Raw genomic sequence first — 17,053 nt, 5'->3', positions numbered from 1 at the left:
GTTTTTTCCTTCAGTTTGCTTATGTTAGATTCTTGCACATCATTCACTTTTTTCTGTCTCTTTTCTCATCTTTAAAATTTCCAAATAAAGATAAAATGGAAAGCTTGCATTATATAAATACACACTCCGATGTCCAAACAAGAAGCGAAGCGCCTTGCAGGAACCCTCACACATCATGTTTCCTTTGTCTTCCTTGTTGTACACGGGTAGTGGTTTGTTGATTTTGGGGCGTTGAATAAATGTGGTTGTTTGATTTGTAATGTATCAACATGTCATACGAGCTAAACTACTTGATTAGGCCACTCTTTCAGTCTCTTGAAAAGTGGCCAAGGTAAATGAACTCCTTGATCGAGAACACGGGCAACCCTGGGGTTCACAATTGACTCTCTTGCACCCTGGTCTTGGCCTAAAAACTGGTTTGCTGAGGCCACTTCTGGTCTTCATTTGGAGCTATTTTCCTCCACAGCTTATTGTTGACTTGCATGAAATCATAATACCATCAAGTCATAAACTTCCAAGCTGAACAAAATATATATAGCACCCCAACACTCAACCTAGTCCAATATTTCTAAAATGGTACATAGAAAAACCATCACTTAAAGTTTTATCATTTTAGGTATTGAAAATTTCATGATTTCAACTTTGAATACCTCAATTGATCAGTCAATAAAAGGTCACGCGGAAATTGTCGTGGTTTGGCTGGTTTTGGGCTGCAAGACTATGTGTTGATGGAATCACATGGTTCAGCACTTTGATGGATATGTACCTTTTCCAGGGACAGAGCGGACTGGAAAATCTCGCGGCAATTACTGGTGAAGAGTTGCATGCAACAGATTCAAATGAGTCCAACAGAGCATGATGGGAGCATTATTTTTTTGTCTGGCGGAAAGTTGAGAAAGGAATTTATGAATACATAATGGTGGCGTGGGTTGGCGACGGCTGTTGGGTTGAGTGTCTCGGGTCTCCACAGCAGCACACAATCCCGACAAACTCAGCAACTGCTGTGCAGCACTAGCAAACGACCGGCGCATACAACATAAACCCGAACATCTTCAACTCTTCCAGGAAGCCAATCGATATATCGGAAGAGAAAGCCAGTCATCTCTAACCAAGTACGTCCTTCTTATCACCATCAATTTATCGCAGTGGACTAATGTTTGTTGCCAACTTCAGCCCGATTTTACCAGCGCATGTCGGAGCTCGCTGGCAAGATGGATTCCACATCCGCCAGGCCGTCTCGCCATCAAGATGAGGCAACTGCTGGCCAGGATGAAGATAACGTGTATGGTTTCCAATTCGACGACCGAGGGGATCATCCTAGCTCACCTGAGCCGTCTGGAGCCGATGAAAGTCAAGATCTCCCTATTTATGACGACCCAGATGGATCGATGTTTTCAGGCCCCGTTGCAGAAGTTACCCCCAGTAGTGTCACGACGATGCACTTGGATAGCCGGTTTGACTCCAGGTCATGCAGGAGCACTCGCAGTCGAAGGCAAGGAACTTCAATTCGTGATTCTCGTCCCCCAAGTCGAAGGAAACCATCTATCGGAAGTCGATCTGTACGGAGTCGCGCCCCAAGTAAATCTAATCGATCCCACCGGGCACAGGATGATCGGAAAAGTGAGGCAGGCGTTAGCGTGGCATCTTCGCGTCGTCGAGCCGATTTGTCCAAAACCAGGACTCAAGACCATATTCCAACGACTCCCACCGAAGAGCCAGAGTCTGGATTTTTTAACAACTTATCTGCCTTTCTCAAGGGAAAGGGTCGATCCCGCAGTAGAGACTCTCGCGCAAGTTCCAATCGTGAAAACTATCATTATCACACTGTCAATAACAAACAACGACGCCAATCTCAGAGTAGATCGATTCGATCCATCAAAAGCTCTACCTGGCGTAGCCTCAAATCAAACCGATCCAAAGCGAGGTCAGCTGCAGCAAACACGTCTCATGAGTCAGATGATGGCTGGCCTGACGAGACTGATAGCCTTGATCGCTCATCTTCGGCTTCCTCAAACTCGACTTCAACGTCCAATTCGGATCCTTCATCATCCGAATCTTCCCTACTCAACAGAAGAACGGATGGCCTAAATGATCATCGCATCGAGGTTATACCCCTCACTCATCCTCTGCCGGGCATCAAGTCCCACAGTTGGCACCCCTCAGACATCGAAATGACCAAGGCACAGCGTTTATCAACTCAATCGGTTTATATAATCGAAGATGACCTGCAGGTCCAATTTCTTGGCTGGAGGTCTGTCGGTTGGAGAGTCGCCCTCTGGTGGCTAGGATCTGTCATGTCAGCTGGCGTACTATGGCTGGTAGGACGCTGGAAAGTAGCCTGGAGATTAAAGATGGGAATTTTGGAACCGTTCAATCAAGCCTCCCACGTTGTGGCCTACACCGAATATGGCCAGCCGGACATAATTGATCTTCAAACACTCACTTTCAATCAACCCGTCAAGCTTTCTACGCTCTGTCCTCCGAGCCTCCGAGTCCCTCCGACCACCAAAGACGAGCCCTTGATTTCCTTAAGTGATAATACGGGCGTCTCGTCTTCGCATCCTGACCCTATTGGTCCGGTACCCCAAGTGGCCGTCAACCAGCGGCTATCCGAGTTGTACTTAACAGAGATTCGCTATATCGACTTTCGCTACCATCGTTTCTTGCTGCATCCTATCACTCAAGCCTTTATGAGGGCTCGTGACTGGCAGGATCCTGCATGGTCGACATCTGTAGCCAATCTTGCTGCGGGATTAGACCAACAAGAAAGCCTCCATCGCGCCCAACTATTTGGCAATAATATCATAGAAGTGGTTGGTAAAAGCACATCGCAGCTTTTAATGGACGAAGTAAGTCCTACTTCCTATCTCATGACTTCTAGTCTTCGTTGTTTTTGTTGTATGTATGCCATTTTTTCTAATCCGAGCTCTTACTCCTCTAGGTTCTTCATCCGTTCTATATCTTTCAAATCGCCTCAATCATCTTATGGTCAGCCGATGACTATTACTGTGAGTCTCCCATCCTTTCGCAATCCATCATTCCTGTACTAACAATTCCATTTGTTAGACTATGCTTTTTGCATCGCATTGATCAGTGTGATCAGTGTACTATCCACATTGATGGATATGAAAAGAGTTGGTGTTTTTATTGCATGCTTGGAGCCACCAGTCAGCCTAACCCTTCATAATTTTGCTGCTGCCTTGTACCCAGACCCTTGCTCGTATGCGCGAGCTTTCGAGGTTTACTTGTGCGATTAAGGTTCTACGGGGTTCTAGTTGTAGGTGATTCCATTTCCGTATCCAGTGCATTTTGATATTGGCACGCGAGGTAACCCAGCCTCTCTGCATCCGTTGAAAGGGCAATCCGCCGAGTCAACCGAGCTTGTTCCTGGCGACGTCATCGACGTATCCGAAACTAGTCTCCATACCTTTCCAGCAGATTTGCTCTTACTCTCAGGAGATGCCATCGTCAACGAATCCATGCTCACAGGTGAATCGGTGCCGGTGTCAAAGTTTGCGCTCCCCAGCTCCAATTTGGGTTTGATGACTTCATTAAACGGTGACCCCTCTCCGGCACTCGCCAAGCACATCTTGTTTTGTGGGACCAACGTCATCCGAGTTCGCAAAGCCAACCAATTGGCTCGGTCGAAAGGCTCGGTTTCTGAAAATGCAGCTCTAGCTATGGTCATCAGGACTGGTTTCAGTACTACAAAAGGCGCCTTGGTCCGATCGATGCTATTTCCCAAACCCATGGACTTCGCTTTTTACCGGGATTCTTTTCGATTCATTGGGGCCTTGGCCCTCATAGCTAGTTTCGGATTCATAGGAAGTTCGATCAATTTCTTGCGAATGGGGATCGACTGGCGTACGATAATGGTTCGGGCGCTTGACTTGATTACCATCGTCGTCCCTCCCGCGTTACCAGCCACCATGTCGATCGGCACTACCTTTGCTATGTCTCGCCTACGCAAAAGAAACATATTTTGTATATCTCCCAACCGGGTTAATATTGGAGGGAAAATTAACTTGGTATGTTTTGATAAGACAGGCACATTGACCGAAGAAGGGCTTGATATTCTTGGCGTCAGGACAGTCGATAGATCGGATGGCAACTTTAGTGAACTTTACGACGAAATCAATAATGTACCTGTAATTGGTGCTGAGGACCTCAAGACGCCATTAGTCCATGCACTTGCTACGTGCCATGGGTTAAAAGCTGTGAACGGTCAAATCATAGGGGATCCGCTGGACTTGCGCATGTTCGAATTCACAGGCTGGTCAATGGAAGAAGCTGGTGATAGTTTAGGTCCCAGTAATCTGCCAGATCAGAATCAAATTTTGCTATCGTCACAACCACATAGTAAATCTCCTTCTCCGACATTCCTTAATCTCACAGCTAGGTCGCATACCCATTGTTACTAATTGGTATTTTTTGTTTCTTTTTTTTAGAAACCCCTAAAATGATTGAACGTCAAGCTGCTTTAGTTCAAACCATCGTACGACCGCCAGGTGGCTCCACATTTGAAGTAGAAGATGCTTTAAAATCTACCCGATTTCTAGAATTAGGAATCATTCGAACTTTCGATTTCGCATCCGAGTTGAGGAGGATGAGTGTTCTGGTCAAGAAACTCAAATCCTCGACTATCGAGGCGTACGTCAAAGGCGCCCCTGAAGCAATGGTGGAAATTTGTATGAAAGAGACGCGTGAGTATAGTTTGGCTTACCATTATCATTATCCACCGATGACTCTAAACCCTCCTATTCTATAGTTCCGGCAGATTACGATGAGTTTTTGAACTTCTATACGCGGCATGGCTACCGTGTAATCGCTGTGGCAGCCAAATCTTTTCCCAAACTTTCGTGGATCAAAGCACAGCGGCTAACGAGATCGCAGGTTGAATCTGAACTTCGATTTATTGGATTTGTTATATTCGAAAATAAATTGAAGCTAGGGACTGAACCCGCAATCCAAATATTAAAGAACGCACACATTGGTGTACGCATGTGTACTGGGGATAACATCCGCACTGCCATCAGTGTCGGTCGAGATTGTGGTATGATAGAAGAGTCTATGCGTGTTTACCTTCCCACGTTTGTTTCAGGTACGCGTCTTCTGGCATCATCATCTTCATCGACCATCAAGTTGATCTAATGCAACTTGTTTTCCTAGGCTCATCAAGTCTTGCGGATTCAAGTATCGCATGGTTTGACATCGATAATGAGTCTGCTCTCCTAGATCCTTACTCGCTCATGGTTAGACTCCTTACAATCTTTGATCTTCACGATCTCTTCATCTGACCGTATCATTTGTTTCTTCCCTCGTCTGGATAGCCTATTCCTAATGAAAATGAAGGAAGCGATACAAGGTCCATGGATTCCCGTGCCACAACTGTCCGGTCTGAAGATTACGTGCTTGCAGTCAGCGGCGATGTGTTTCGTTGGATTATGGACTATGGTTCACTCGAAACCATTGAAAGAGTTAGTGTATTTTGATTCCGCGTACCATTTTGTCTACATGCTCATTGCCCGGTGGGTGCATTGCAGATGCTCTACAAAGGTGTCATATTTGCCCGGATGTCGCCCGACGAAAAACACGAATTGGTGGAGCAGCTACAAGGATTAGACTACACCGTTGGTTTTTGCGGGGATGGGGCCAACGATTGCGGTGCCTTGAAAGCAGCCGATGTTGGTCTGTCACTTTCAGAAGCCGAAGCCTCTGTGGCTGCTCCATTCACCAGCCGACAACCTGAGATTACCTGCTTTATCGAACTCATAAGAGAGGGTCGATGCGCTCTGGTCACCAGTTTTTCATGCTTTAAGTACATGGCCCTTTACAGCCTCATCCAGTTCACCACAATCACTCTACTCTATAGTCTACCTTCATCATTGGGAGACTTTCAGGTAGGTTTTTGTTTACACTCTCAATTGCATCAAGGTTATTTTAGCAATACTAATCACACCTTTCTGATATTATAGTTCCTGTACATTGATTTATTTATCATCATCCCGGTTGCTGTCACAATGGGAAGAACGCACCCCTATGGCAGGATAGCAGCCAAAAGACCCACCGCGAACCTAGTATCCAAGAGAGTACTCACCTCGCTTCTCGGCCAGGTCCTTATCAACTCCACTATCCAGTTGCTGGTCTTCTTGCGGGTTGCTTCGCAGCACGAACCAATTCAAGTTCCGGCGAATGGCGAAAAACTACCGACAACTAATCAGGAAAATTCGGCCCTCTTCCTCGTCTCAATCTTTCAATACATTTTAGTCGCTGCCACTTTCTCAGTCGGACCTCCTTATCGGAAGCCAATCTTTTCGAACTGTTAGTCTGAATCCTATCACACTTACGCCGAGCGCTGCGCGGTGGACTAATAATCATAAATTCTTTCCGGTAGATCTGCTTGTGTTGTGCCTCTTAATTCTTGGCGGGTTTTCACTCAACCTGCTCTTCGTCGACTCAGGTTTTCTTTTCAACCTACTCGAGTTAGTTTCGCTGGACTATGCGCTCCGACTAGAGTTGCTCCTGTGGATCTTTTTCAACATCTTTTCCAGTTGGATCTTTGAGAATTATGCTACTCAACCAATTGCTCTATGGGTTGGTGGACAATCGAAGTTGCTGCGGAAAAGGTGGAACATGTTGTTTGGTCTCGATGGCTCATCCAAACGAGACCGCAAACGGTATAAAATTATTGCTGATAACATGGACACGCCTTGATCCTCCGCAAAGCTCTCTCAGTCCCATAGAAATCATCACAACCTGTATCTAGTCTCTTTGTACATCCAAGCAATCACATCAATGTGCTTGGTACTGCCAGCCAGGCGTCCTCGAAATCGAGTTTTAACTGCATAATGTGCATTTCTGAACTTGAGTTAAGTTGTCGCGAATATCAATGTCATCTGCAATTTATCGGAGGATGTGGGCTTCCAGTTTTATTTCATGTGTTGTCTAGTTTGTGACGAGTCCAGTTTCCCTTCCCGTAGATGTTGTTCAGTGTATTTTTTTGGTAAGAAACAAGTTCAATGTAGCAGAATCAAAGCGAACAAGGTTATTAAAGCATGAGCGCATCAAAACGAGGGAAAGGGAGGGGGCGCATGTGGATTGGGGAAAATGTATCTGGCAACGGGATTGTCTGACCGGTTGGTGAGATCAGTACCTGTGGTTTTCATGACCTATGAGTTTTAGTCAGTGTCAGTTTCAAAGCCTGTCCCATGCTCCTAATTGGGACCACTTGTAACAGATCAAATGAGGCTAGGACGACTGACATTTTAAAGGATAAGCTATCTGATGCAGTCTGCTGCTGGCCTGCGAGGCTGAGTAAAAAGTCGTCCGAGTGGGCAAATACACATCAATTTCTGTTTTTAGGGCTCATATTTCGCAGTGACTACATACTTGTAGGAAATATCAATGTCCAAATCACGATGATTCTTTGCGTTTGGACGGACTGAAAGTGTCCCTTCGATCATATCTCCTTTGACAACGGTTAGTGTCTCCTTCAGGTAGAAGACGGTTTGTTTCCCTGCAAACAACATCCGTGAGTGGATCGTACGTTTGAGCGTAAGGCAAAGTTCAACTCACAATGGGTATATTTGGCGTGGGGCCCCGTCGAAAAGGAAACAGGCTTGTGGCAAGCCCTGAATGATACATCAAACCATCCAAGCAATGCATGAACGTCTATAAATTTGCAAAGAGTGCGTCGAATGTCAGCGTGGCTGCAGCAAAGCTGAGATGAGAGAGTAGAAATGACAAACAATCTTGACGAGTAGCTTCAAGAGAAAATGGCGCTTGGAATGCTAAATCTTCTTTGGTCACGGTAAGCAAATCAAAGGTTCGAACGGCACAGGGATTGGTGGTCACTGCTCTCAGTTCGACGGTGTCAACCAAGGGCTCCCGCAGGGCAATCTCCTTGATGCAGGAGTAGTCGAATCCATAAACATCATCCCAAACTGATCGAGCAAGGAAGACAAGAGTATTTTGATGAGCGTGAATAGGGTTGACTGGAGATTGGATAGCAGGGAAAGGGCATACAGTTAATTTTTTCTTCCTTGTAATCCTGGTCCTCCAAGCCAGCCATGAATAATGTTGCGGAGTCGGGAAACATCAAACCATCGGGTTTCTAAATGGAACGTATTGATGTCGCAGTAAGTATATTTCGGTCGTAGACGTACTAAAGGGAAGGCAACAAACCAGGTATCGGTCTCGAGCTAACAGAACAGTGTCTAACATCGATTCGTACAGCCTGTGGATTTATCAAATTTTCCAAGGTCGGAAATATAGTTGAAAATCAGAGTAAGGTAGTGGGATATGAAACTGACAAGAAGTAACCCATCCACTCCGAAATGATAATGTCGACCTTGTCAACGGGTAATTCTACATCTTCCAGTTTGCCCTTGATCAGAACGATGGCTACGAAAGTGTACAGATGACGTTATTTCTTTGAACGACGACCCGCCGGTGTTTCACACAAGAAATGGGATGAATGATAATGACCAACTATCTTCGAATCCATTAGCTTTGACGATTTTCTTGGCTTGATCAATAATACCTGACATATCAATCTGGAGTAATGTATGTAAGAAATTTATCAGAAACATGGAAAAAGCTACAAAACAGGCAAATAGACGAGAGGATTATATTGAAGGAAGTACAAACTCCGATGACTTTCTTGGCCCCAGCTTTGGCAGCAAACATGCACAGAATCCCGGTCCCACAGCCAACATCCAGCACAACCTTGTCCCTATGATCAGATAACAGCCGAAAGCGAGATCAAGATGTCAATCGATTGATGTAAAAGGTGAGAACTACTGCCGTTGAATGAGCAAAATCCCAGCGCAACTTGAACAGATGTTGGTTCCACATCATCGAATTGCGGTAACTCAGTGTCCGAACCTCGTCCTTCAGCATCTCTTCGTGAATTCCAAAGTGGGCATAGCTATCCGAGTAATAATCTTTTGATGTCAATGATTCCTCCTGAATTCAAAAAGTAAAAGAAAGATGGTCAGATATCTCCGATTCTTTCGAGGATTTATTTTTTGTGGCTTGTAGCTGCTTCATCCTGTTACGTTTGAAAGAGAATCTGCCTAATCGAAGAACATACCGTTTTGACGTCTGACGAGCACTGGCCGCCGTTAGCTTGAGCCATTTCGAGATAGCAGATGGGTATGGGTGAATTGGCTTTCGGTAGCAGATGGGTGTTGATATTCGGCTGGGTTGAATGAATTATATGTAGGATGAGGGGAACTTGGAGGCAGGTACAAATTCCGGTGTTCTCAGGCTTTTGGCTTACTGGACCCCGACCCACAACCCAAACGCACTTTGCATATTCATCGGATGGTTTCCGCTCCAGTGGGACCAGCGTCTGACCATTGTTGGGCAGAATCATCCAAAAAGGGGTGTTTCAGTTTGGACAGAAGCTGCTACATATTCATAAATAAGCAAATATTTGAGTATGTATGAGAAGCTCAACCATGCCAAAACTAGAAAATATTTTATTTGTGGGAAGTTAAGAGTCCACTAAGGCCCCGTTTGGACGCCCCAAATTCAGTTATAAATTGCGCGACTTATCACCGGAGGTGATCGGGGTATAACACCAAATTTATATGTGTTCAGGACGGCCAATGATATCTAAAGATTGCACCACACTATAAATTCTCTAACTTAACACAAGTCCCCCTGGTGGGAGGCTCACTGTGGCTGGCCGCGAAGCGGCCCCTCCCGCAGGGAGGGACTTGCATATTATCCCCAATTTCATAGGGGAGCAGAAAGTACCAAATGGCTGTAAGGTTTTTTAACGTTTTAATAGCTCCACCCCCAGCACCTTCAAAGGTTTGAGCCACAGATTTCTGACCCTTTGACATCTCCTCTACAATTCTGTCTCCTCAGAATTTTTGTATCACCCTCAAGGTATTCTTAATAAATTTATGAAAAGTGACTTCTCAAGAAATGGATCTGCACAAGGATTCACAAGGCTGTATTGCTTGTAGATCCTGTGGACCAACAAATCTGCATGCTTTCTAGGTTGTATGTAAATTGACACATTGTATGTACATAAGCTAAGATCACCACTGTGCTTCCAGGACCCTGGAAACCCCCGATGTAGGTGGGTAACCTAAATGTATGAATTTTTACATTTTTTTGCAAAATGTTAGGCACGAAATTGGTATGAATGGGGTATGGAACCCAAAAGGGTCCGCACCAAAGATGGCATTTATGTATGGATTTCTGCTGATACTCAGTTAAATCCCCTAAAATCCGCAGAACCCCGCTTACCTTTGGGGACTTTGGGCTCTCCGGGGCAATTTTGCCCCAGGCATAGGCACGAAAATGTATGAATCAGCCAAAAAAAACCATTCCCCGGTGCCCCCCAATGTATGAATTTTGCCAAAATCTTGGATTTTTGGTTACCCACATCTATAGGGGGTTTCCAGGGTCCTGTGCTTCCCATTGGCCAAATGTGGATCCACACATGGATCTTCCAAACTTAAGACATGGTTTGGAATTTTTTTTTGCTGCCTTGAGCTAGATTCCTGGACACTTTTGCCACTAGAGATTGCAGTCTTTGGATTGAGAGTCTGGAACAGGTGTCAAAATTTGCGCATTTATCAAGGCTACAAGACTGTATATTCAGTTTTCTTTTGTTGTTTTTATTACAATTTATAGGGCTGAATTTATATTTTTTGCACTGAATATCCCTTCTGCTCCTGCCAAAATTGAGGGATAGCAAGTAAGCCTCTCCTACGGAGAGCGCTCTGTGTGGTTCCCCCAGACCTCCGTTTGAGTGGCTTTGTTAAGCTAGATAAATTCTTGGTGTAAAATTCTCCCAGAAGCTTATTGAAGGAGGGCAGCCCTTCAAGCACCTGTGCAGTGTGACAATACCTGTGACATCTATATTTCCCTTCCAAGATCCTATCTCCCCATTGAGAGAATTTCCACAGTGGAGAGACATCCTCAACTAAATAACCAGCTTTCAGGGAGGGATTCTACATTTGATGACTGGTGTAAGACTCAAAAGTGTTTGTAAAACCCTTTTGCTGAATGGTGAAGTGGATGACGGAGGTGCAAAATCTGACCTTCTGGCTGTCAGCTGACCAGACCCACCAAGCTAAGCTTGGCAAGTTTTAATCAAGTGATAGGATTGGTCTGTTCCAGATGAAGTTGTTCAACAACAGGTTCGTGAGAGTTGAAATTGATTTCAGTGGTTATTTGCAAATATACACCAGGGGAGAATTTGACGCTGTAGGACTCCAGGGATGGATGGGTAATCGAAGTTCCTTTTTGAGGGGGAAATAAATTGTATGATAGGTTGAAAGGCTATTAAAATCTACGGGTGGTTTTGAAAGACCTGCCCCTCTAATAGTACTATGCAAATAACCAAGAGTCTTGTAATCAATATTTAAGAAAATGTGGCAGATTCCAAGATAGCTCTTACTTTTACATAGTAATCTCTATCAGACCTAAATATCTAATTCAATGTGTTTTCAGACCGGTTAAAACTAAGGATAATGTGGTTTGTTATGGTGAAGTTCCTCTACTGTTGTTGATGTTATAATTTGTACTACTACTTCTACTACTTCTACTACTACTACTACTAATATGCTAATAAGGAGAATGGGTTGTTGGTTGGTTGGTTGGTTGTTGGTTGGTTGGTTGGTTGTTGGTTGGTTGTTGATTCTACTACTGTACTAACACTCTACTGACTGACTGACTCTACGCTACTCAAGACTACTACTGCTAAACTACCATATGTGACCAGACCTCTCTAGGTTGATGCTGAAAAAGAGAAATTATGGGGGGGAGAAGAGCTTCTTTTATATTGAAGAGTGAGGGATTTTAGCTCCAGGGGGATGTGCTTGAGGGAATTTAGCTGCAGGGAATCCCAGTTGCACAGCATATGTACACCTGTACTGCACGGCCACACAAACAATGAGGGAATTATGCCGCAGTGACACTATTTGTACACCTTATCTGCCTGCATATATTGCACTGCCTGATGTCATGCGTTGCTATGTAGTATACCCAAGCCACCTTCCATATCCTTCAGAATGAGTTGCTATGTAACCAAGCCACCTTCCATGCACTCTGCACCCAACTAGAATATTCATCCTTTCCAGGATTTGGGGGTCAAAGCCTCTTTCTGGTCCTCCTTCCTTCCTCCTCCCTCGTCCTCGGATCTACGTTGTGTATTCTTCTGTCCAATCCGCCGTGGCTACCAAAGGGTGTATGTGTGTAAATGTTGTAACTGTTGTGTAAGATTATCTCCTCCTCTTGTAATGGGTTCCACCTGTATGTAACTGTACTATCATGATGCCTTTTCATATTTCCTTTTGGAATTGCAACAGGCACAGCACACCACAACGCACTCTCCAGAGAGTGCCTGACTGTAATTTTATGTAGTTCTGGGTCTGATGTCAGTCAGATGTGTATTAGGAAATGATTGATAAATTATCCAGAATTCAATGGGAAGTCTGTCATAATTTATGAGGAAGTTATATCACAGGACCTCATGCAATTTTTATTCTTTAAGGATAACTCAATTACAACCTATAATGAAATGATATTTATTCAATGCCCAATTATCAATTGTTTATGGTGAACTTATGTTGATCAATTTCTCTACGTGAGAACACAACATAAATGTGACTGGCGGGGGCTTTAATGGCTTTCTGACCAGTTTTTACTTGTCATGTAGCTGTGAAAGGCCCCTCTGGTGATCTGTCACCCCAATGTACGCGCGTACACAAAGGTGAAATTATCAAAATGGAAAACAGCTCACATGCATGTGCATGGGGACATTGGAAAACAAAAAACCATAAAAAAAACCCACAAGCTTATATGTGTTAAGAATCCAGGTTGTCTAGCTGAAATGTGGTACCCCAAACATCCAAGCTTGACTTGACACATACTTTCACCCTATTTTCATCCTTTTTTGGCTCAATTATAGATGATACCTGCCTTTTTTTAGGGAAACTAGAGGCCAAGGCGGCTGCGCCGCTGCATTTTCCGTCACCCAAGAAAATCAAAACAGCAGTATGACACAGTGATCAATGGATAATTCAGTTTGATCCTTTGCCTGGTAAGACTTTGTGAATTATTCTTCTTACTTTGAAATAAATCAAGGAAACAGTTTACCAGTATCCAGAAAACAAACTTTGATGAAAAGATAAGGCAGATATGCACAATACAGCATGTGATAAACATTAAAATACCAATTATGTTAACCAATCTCTTTCTCTCAGAGAAATAGTTTTTCAAGCTGGACAGCCATCAAGAACCAAGGAGCAAAAAAAACCTAAAACAGTACTTCAGGTTAAATATCTACATAAGCAAAAAAACTGGCCCTCAGCACAAGAAATCCAGGTGATTTGTGCGGGTTTATGGGTCTTGGAAAAGTTGAGAAATTAAAAGCAAGTAGCTGCCACTGCCTTTTCTATGTCATGTTTGAGTCCCAATTGGCACTTTTATTTCATTATTTGTGCTGGAATCCAATGAATTTTGTTGTTGGTGGAGTAAGCTGAGGCTTGGTGTACTGTGCACATGGGGGGGGGGGGGGGGGGGGAGGGTTGCCTGATGAGGGTGAGAACCCTTTGCACACCAGTGGTTAAATTTGGTGTGTAATATTACACTCCAATTTCAAATTGCAGTTTGCTGATGCAACATAAAATTCTGCTGACCACAGCCCAATGTGAATAGTGCTATTTTTCCACTTCAATTAGTCACCCTCAATATTGAGCTTTTTGAGGGCTTTGGTAAGTTCTGCCTGGATGATAGCGTTCTTAATCTTCACCTTCTTTCACTTGAGCAAATTCAATGATCCTAAAAACCCATGCTGCAAGAAACAGTTTATCACTGAATGATTCAGGGAGACAATACAAAAATTTGTTCATCATTGTGCTATGGGGTGAAAACTCTGCTCTTGGGGTTGTTGATTCCACTCATCTAGCCACAATAACACACAAGTACAAGAAGAAGGAAGACAAAGGGAGCGGTAAATATAAAGAAGAAGGGCCAGTGGGATCACACATCATCAGAAAGGCTTTGGCGGGCGATGTGGTAAGCCAATCCTGAATATGGCACCAAAATCAAAGTCTTTTTCCCTCAATATAACCCTCTCTGGAATACTCAAGGCCCCACCTCCTCAAGAATCAAGGCCAGGAAAACTAATACCCACCAACAGGCCCCCCATTCTCTCTTCACCCTTTTTCCCCACCTTCTGGATACCCACCTACACCAACTCAATACTCCTCAGGCTCCCAGCTAGGCACAAGTGGGATAAATTTACCCATCAGACAGAGCCAGACTATTAGGAAAGGCCCTGAATATTCATCATCTCTTCCTCCCTTCCCAATCCAGCATAACAACCTCATTTTGGAATTAGCCACACATGTAATAACCATGGAGATCCCATCTTGGTAACCCCTTGTCCCCTTTGGTTTCAGCCCTTCCCTTTTCAGCCTCTCATATGATATTTAATCCCTTTCTTCTGATGTTTCATTGTCTCTCCACATTTCAGCCTCATTCCAGAACCTTCCATCCCCATAGCATTTTCAGCCCCAGCCCCTTGATTGAGAATTTTCACTGTTTCATATTTTCTTCTAACCACAACCCAGCCCCATAATATTTTGTATATAGTCTGCCCTCTTTGGCCCTACTTTTTGTTCCCCATCAGATCCTGTCCCAGCAATCCAGATCACTGGTCACCATTCACTAGCCTAGCTTATGCCATTAAATCAGAGTGGACAAGCTTGATAAGTCTATGCCAAATATATCAGGTTGAACAGACTTTACATTACCTTTACCTTGCTATTAGATTGGTAGAAAGTAAACCCTTAGAAATACCTCAAGAATCCTCTATAGCCACACCTAATTTCCTTAAGAGTCCATACTCTTATATTCTTTTTCTTGTTCCCCTGAGAGGCAGCCCTTCAAGCACCAAATCCCTCTCAAGCTCTATTCTTCCCTCAGATTAGTTCCACAGCATCCGTGGCAAACTGTTGAAACTGCAACTGCTCAGGTTTCCATTTCTCTCCCTTTCACACATCTTTCACTCCTTTCTCCTCCAGATGAATATGCATGTTCACCTTCTGCCCACAATTTGTACCCTATAGTTTATAACCTCTGCTTTACAGAAGAAATACACCTCATCTTCTTCTGCACACATTTCCCTGAGGTCTCTACAGGATAAAGCCTCTTGTACTTAGCATGTGTGCTTTTCTTCCACGCGAGCTAGCAGCTTTTTGCCCTCCTAGAGGGCTTCCTTGGCCCCCTTTTGTTGTCTCACTCAATGTATCTCTGAGCTTTTTGTTCCTCAGGCCCTTCTGTCCTTGCTCTCAGCTTTGACCTCAGTTCTCAGATTCAATACAAACCGCTGAATTCAGCGTTAGCGCAGCACTATAACCGCTGCACTAACGCTGATTGGGCTGGAGGATCAGCGGTAGACAGTTGCACTGCGCTAAAAGTGCTGCTGCTGTCAGCGCAGCGCAGTGGTTTCACCGTTGGTGCAAGGGGCTTCACAAAATGTGAATGTGGTTAGCGGGGGCTTCAATGGCTTTCTGACCCATGTGTACTTGTAATGGAGCTGTCAAAGGCCCCTCCTGTGATCTGACACCCCAATTTACGCGCATACATGAGGGTGACATTGGTAAAGTGGAAAACAGTCCACATGCATGTACATGTAGACATTGGAAAACAAACAAACACAAAAACAACTCAGAAGCTTATATGTGTTAAGAATCCAGGATGTCTAGCTGAAATCTGGTACCATACAGCTCCAAGCTTGACTTGGCTTTTATTACCTGCCTATTTCCATCCTTTTTTGGCTCAATTCTAGATGATACCCACATTTTTTAGGGAAATATTCCAATTCAGATGGGCATTTTACATCTTTCTAACCGGTGTGTACATGTTGTTGATCTGCAGGAGGCCCAGCTTGTGATTTTTCACCCCCTTGTATGCACATACATGAGGGGGACATTAGCAAAGTCAAAACAATGACCACCCATGATTTGGAGTGCACAGCTCAAGAATTTGTCCAAGCATTCCTGGAATTACAATCAGAAGGACTTGCTGTCAATCTGTGAACCCCTTCTAGACCCAGATCTGAGCCAAATTTTGCAGGGAAATCTACTTTGGAACTCTGGGAGGCTGCCAGATTGCAATGGGAAGTGCTCCACTGTATATATTGGTGTTGCAAGCGCGGCTGGGCACACACAAACTCCCACTTGGCCAAGTGCCACTGGGGGTTTGAGATGTCAGGGGGTATTATTTAAGCATTTTGCTATGTAAGATAATTTATTTGTTCAATGATATTTTATCCAATCTTTAGGACTTGAGCTCTAATATAAGGCTACTAATACTGTAGATTTAGTCTCATGGCTGGAACTTAACCTGATTCTGCATTTTACATTTTGTGTTCCGCGGTGCAGCCACAATTTCCCTAGTAACAACAAATCCAAGAATATTTCCAAATGAACTGAGTATTAATTTGAAATAAAAGACTTACGATTACTAATAATACTTTACCGGAAAACAAAAGCACATGATTCATCAATCAAATGACATCATCCTTCTTGCTTATCTAAACATTAATTAACATAACTTCCAATAGTAACAACAATCAAGTCAGTTGTTACAAGGAGGCCAAAAGTTTTGCTTGGCTTGCCAAGGACCCTGGCAACCACCTATAAATGGGCGGCACCAAAATGAATGAATTTTCCGGCCAAATTGCAAAATGATACGCAGAGAAAATGTATGAATGGCCTTGTTTGCCATTAAGGGTAGGCACCTCAAATGTATAAAATTTTCCTCAGAGAAGGGAGGGTAGTAACCAGAAATGTATGAATTTATGAGAGGAACACAACTCACAACTGCTCTCTCCCCCCCCCCCCCCCCCCCCCCCCCCCTTCAGCAGCGGTGAACACCCAGGTTAATATTTTTGTACCAGTTTACACAGTTTACCCAGGATCCCTGAAGCTATGAGAAATGGCTAGCCGCAAAAAAAAAACAGGCTTTGCGCCCCCAGCCGCAAAAATAATGGTAGGCACAAAAAATGTATGAAAAT

The 17,053-nt window shown here is 44.0% G+C and overlaps 2 protein-coding genes across 2 annotated transcripts; one reads left to right on the top strand and one right to left on the bottom strand.

Moving 5' to 3' along the window:
* Positions 1-1,190: 1,190 nt before the first annotated feature.
* On the top strand, positions 1,191-6,714 carry PtA15_1A20 (uncharacterized protein; the record flags this gene model as incomplete). The annotated part of the gene is made up of 12 exons (XM_053165213.1): positions 1,191-2,849; positions 2,942-3,008; positions 3,067-3,134; positions 3,211-3,277; positions 3,358-4,359; positions 4,449-4,703; positions 4,769-5,101; positions 5,170-5,252; positions 5,331-5,477; positions 5,544-5,900; positions 5,976-6,321; positions 6,395-6,714. 12 exons carry the CDS (start codon positions 1,191-1,193, stop codon positions 6,712-6,714), a joined length of 4,704 nt encoding a protein of 1,567 aa, XP_053016237.1.
* A 432-nt stretch (positions 6,715-7,146) lies between these two features.
* Positions 7,147-9,139, bottom strand: PtA15_1A19 (uncharacterized protein; the record flags this gene model as incomplete). The annotated part of the gene is made up of 12 exons (XM_053165201.1): positions 7,147-7,153; positions 7,263-7,310; positions 7,390-7,516; positions 7,576-7,671; positions 7,749-7,943; positions 8,026-8,113; positions 8,185-8,236; positions 8,313-8,403; positions 8,492-8,555; positions 8,650-8,734; positions 8,834-8,967; positions 9,095-9,139. 12 exons carry the CDS (start codon positions 9,137-9,139, stop codon positions 7,147-7,149), a joined length of 1,032 nt encoding a protein of 343 aa, XP_053016236.1.
* Positions 9,140-17,053: the final 7,914 nt, after the last annotated feature.

The sequence above is a fragment of the Puccinia triticina genome, chromosome 1A (genome assembly GCF_026914185.1).
Source record: "Puccinia triticina chromosome 1A, complete sequence".
Taxonomy (NCBI): domain Eukaryota; kingdom Fungi; phylum Basidiomycota; class Pucciniomycetes; order Pucciniales; family Pucciniaceae; genus Puccinia; species Puccinia triticina.
The sequence above is the reverse complement of the archived record's forward strand: the minus strand, read 5'-3'. Positions and strand labels throughout refer to the sequence as shown.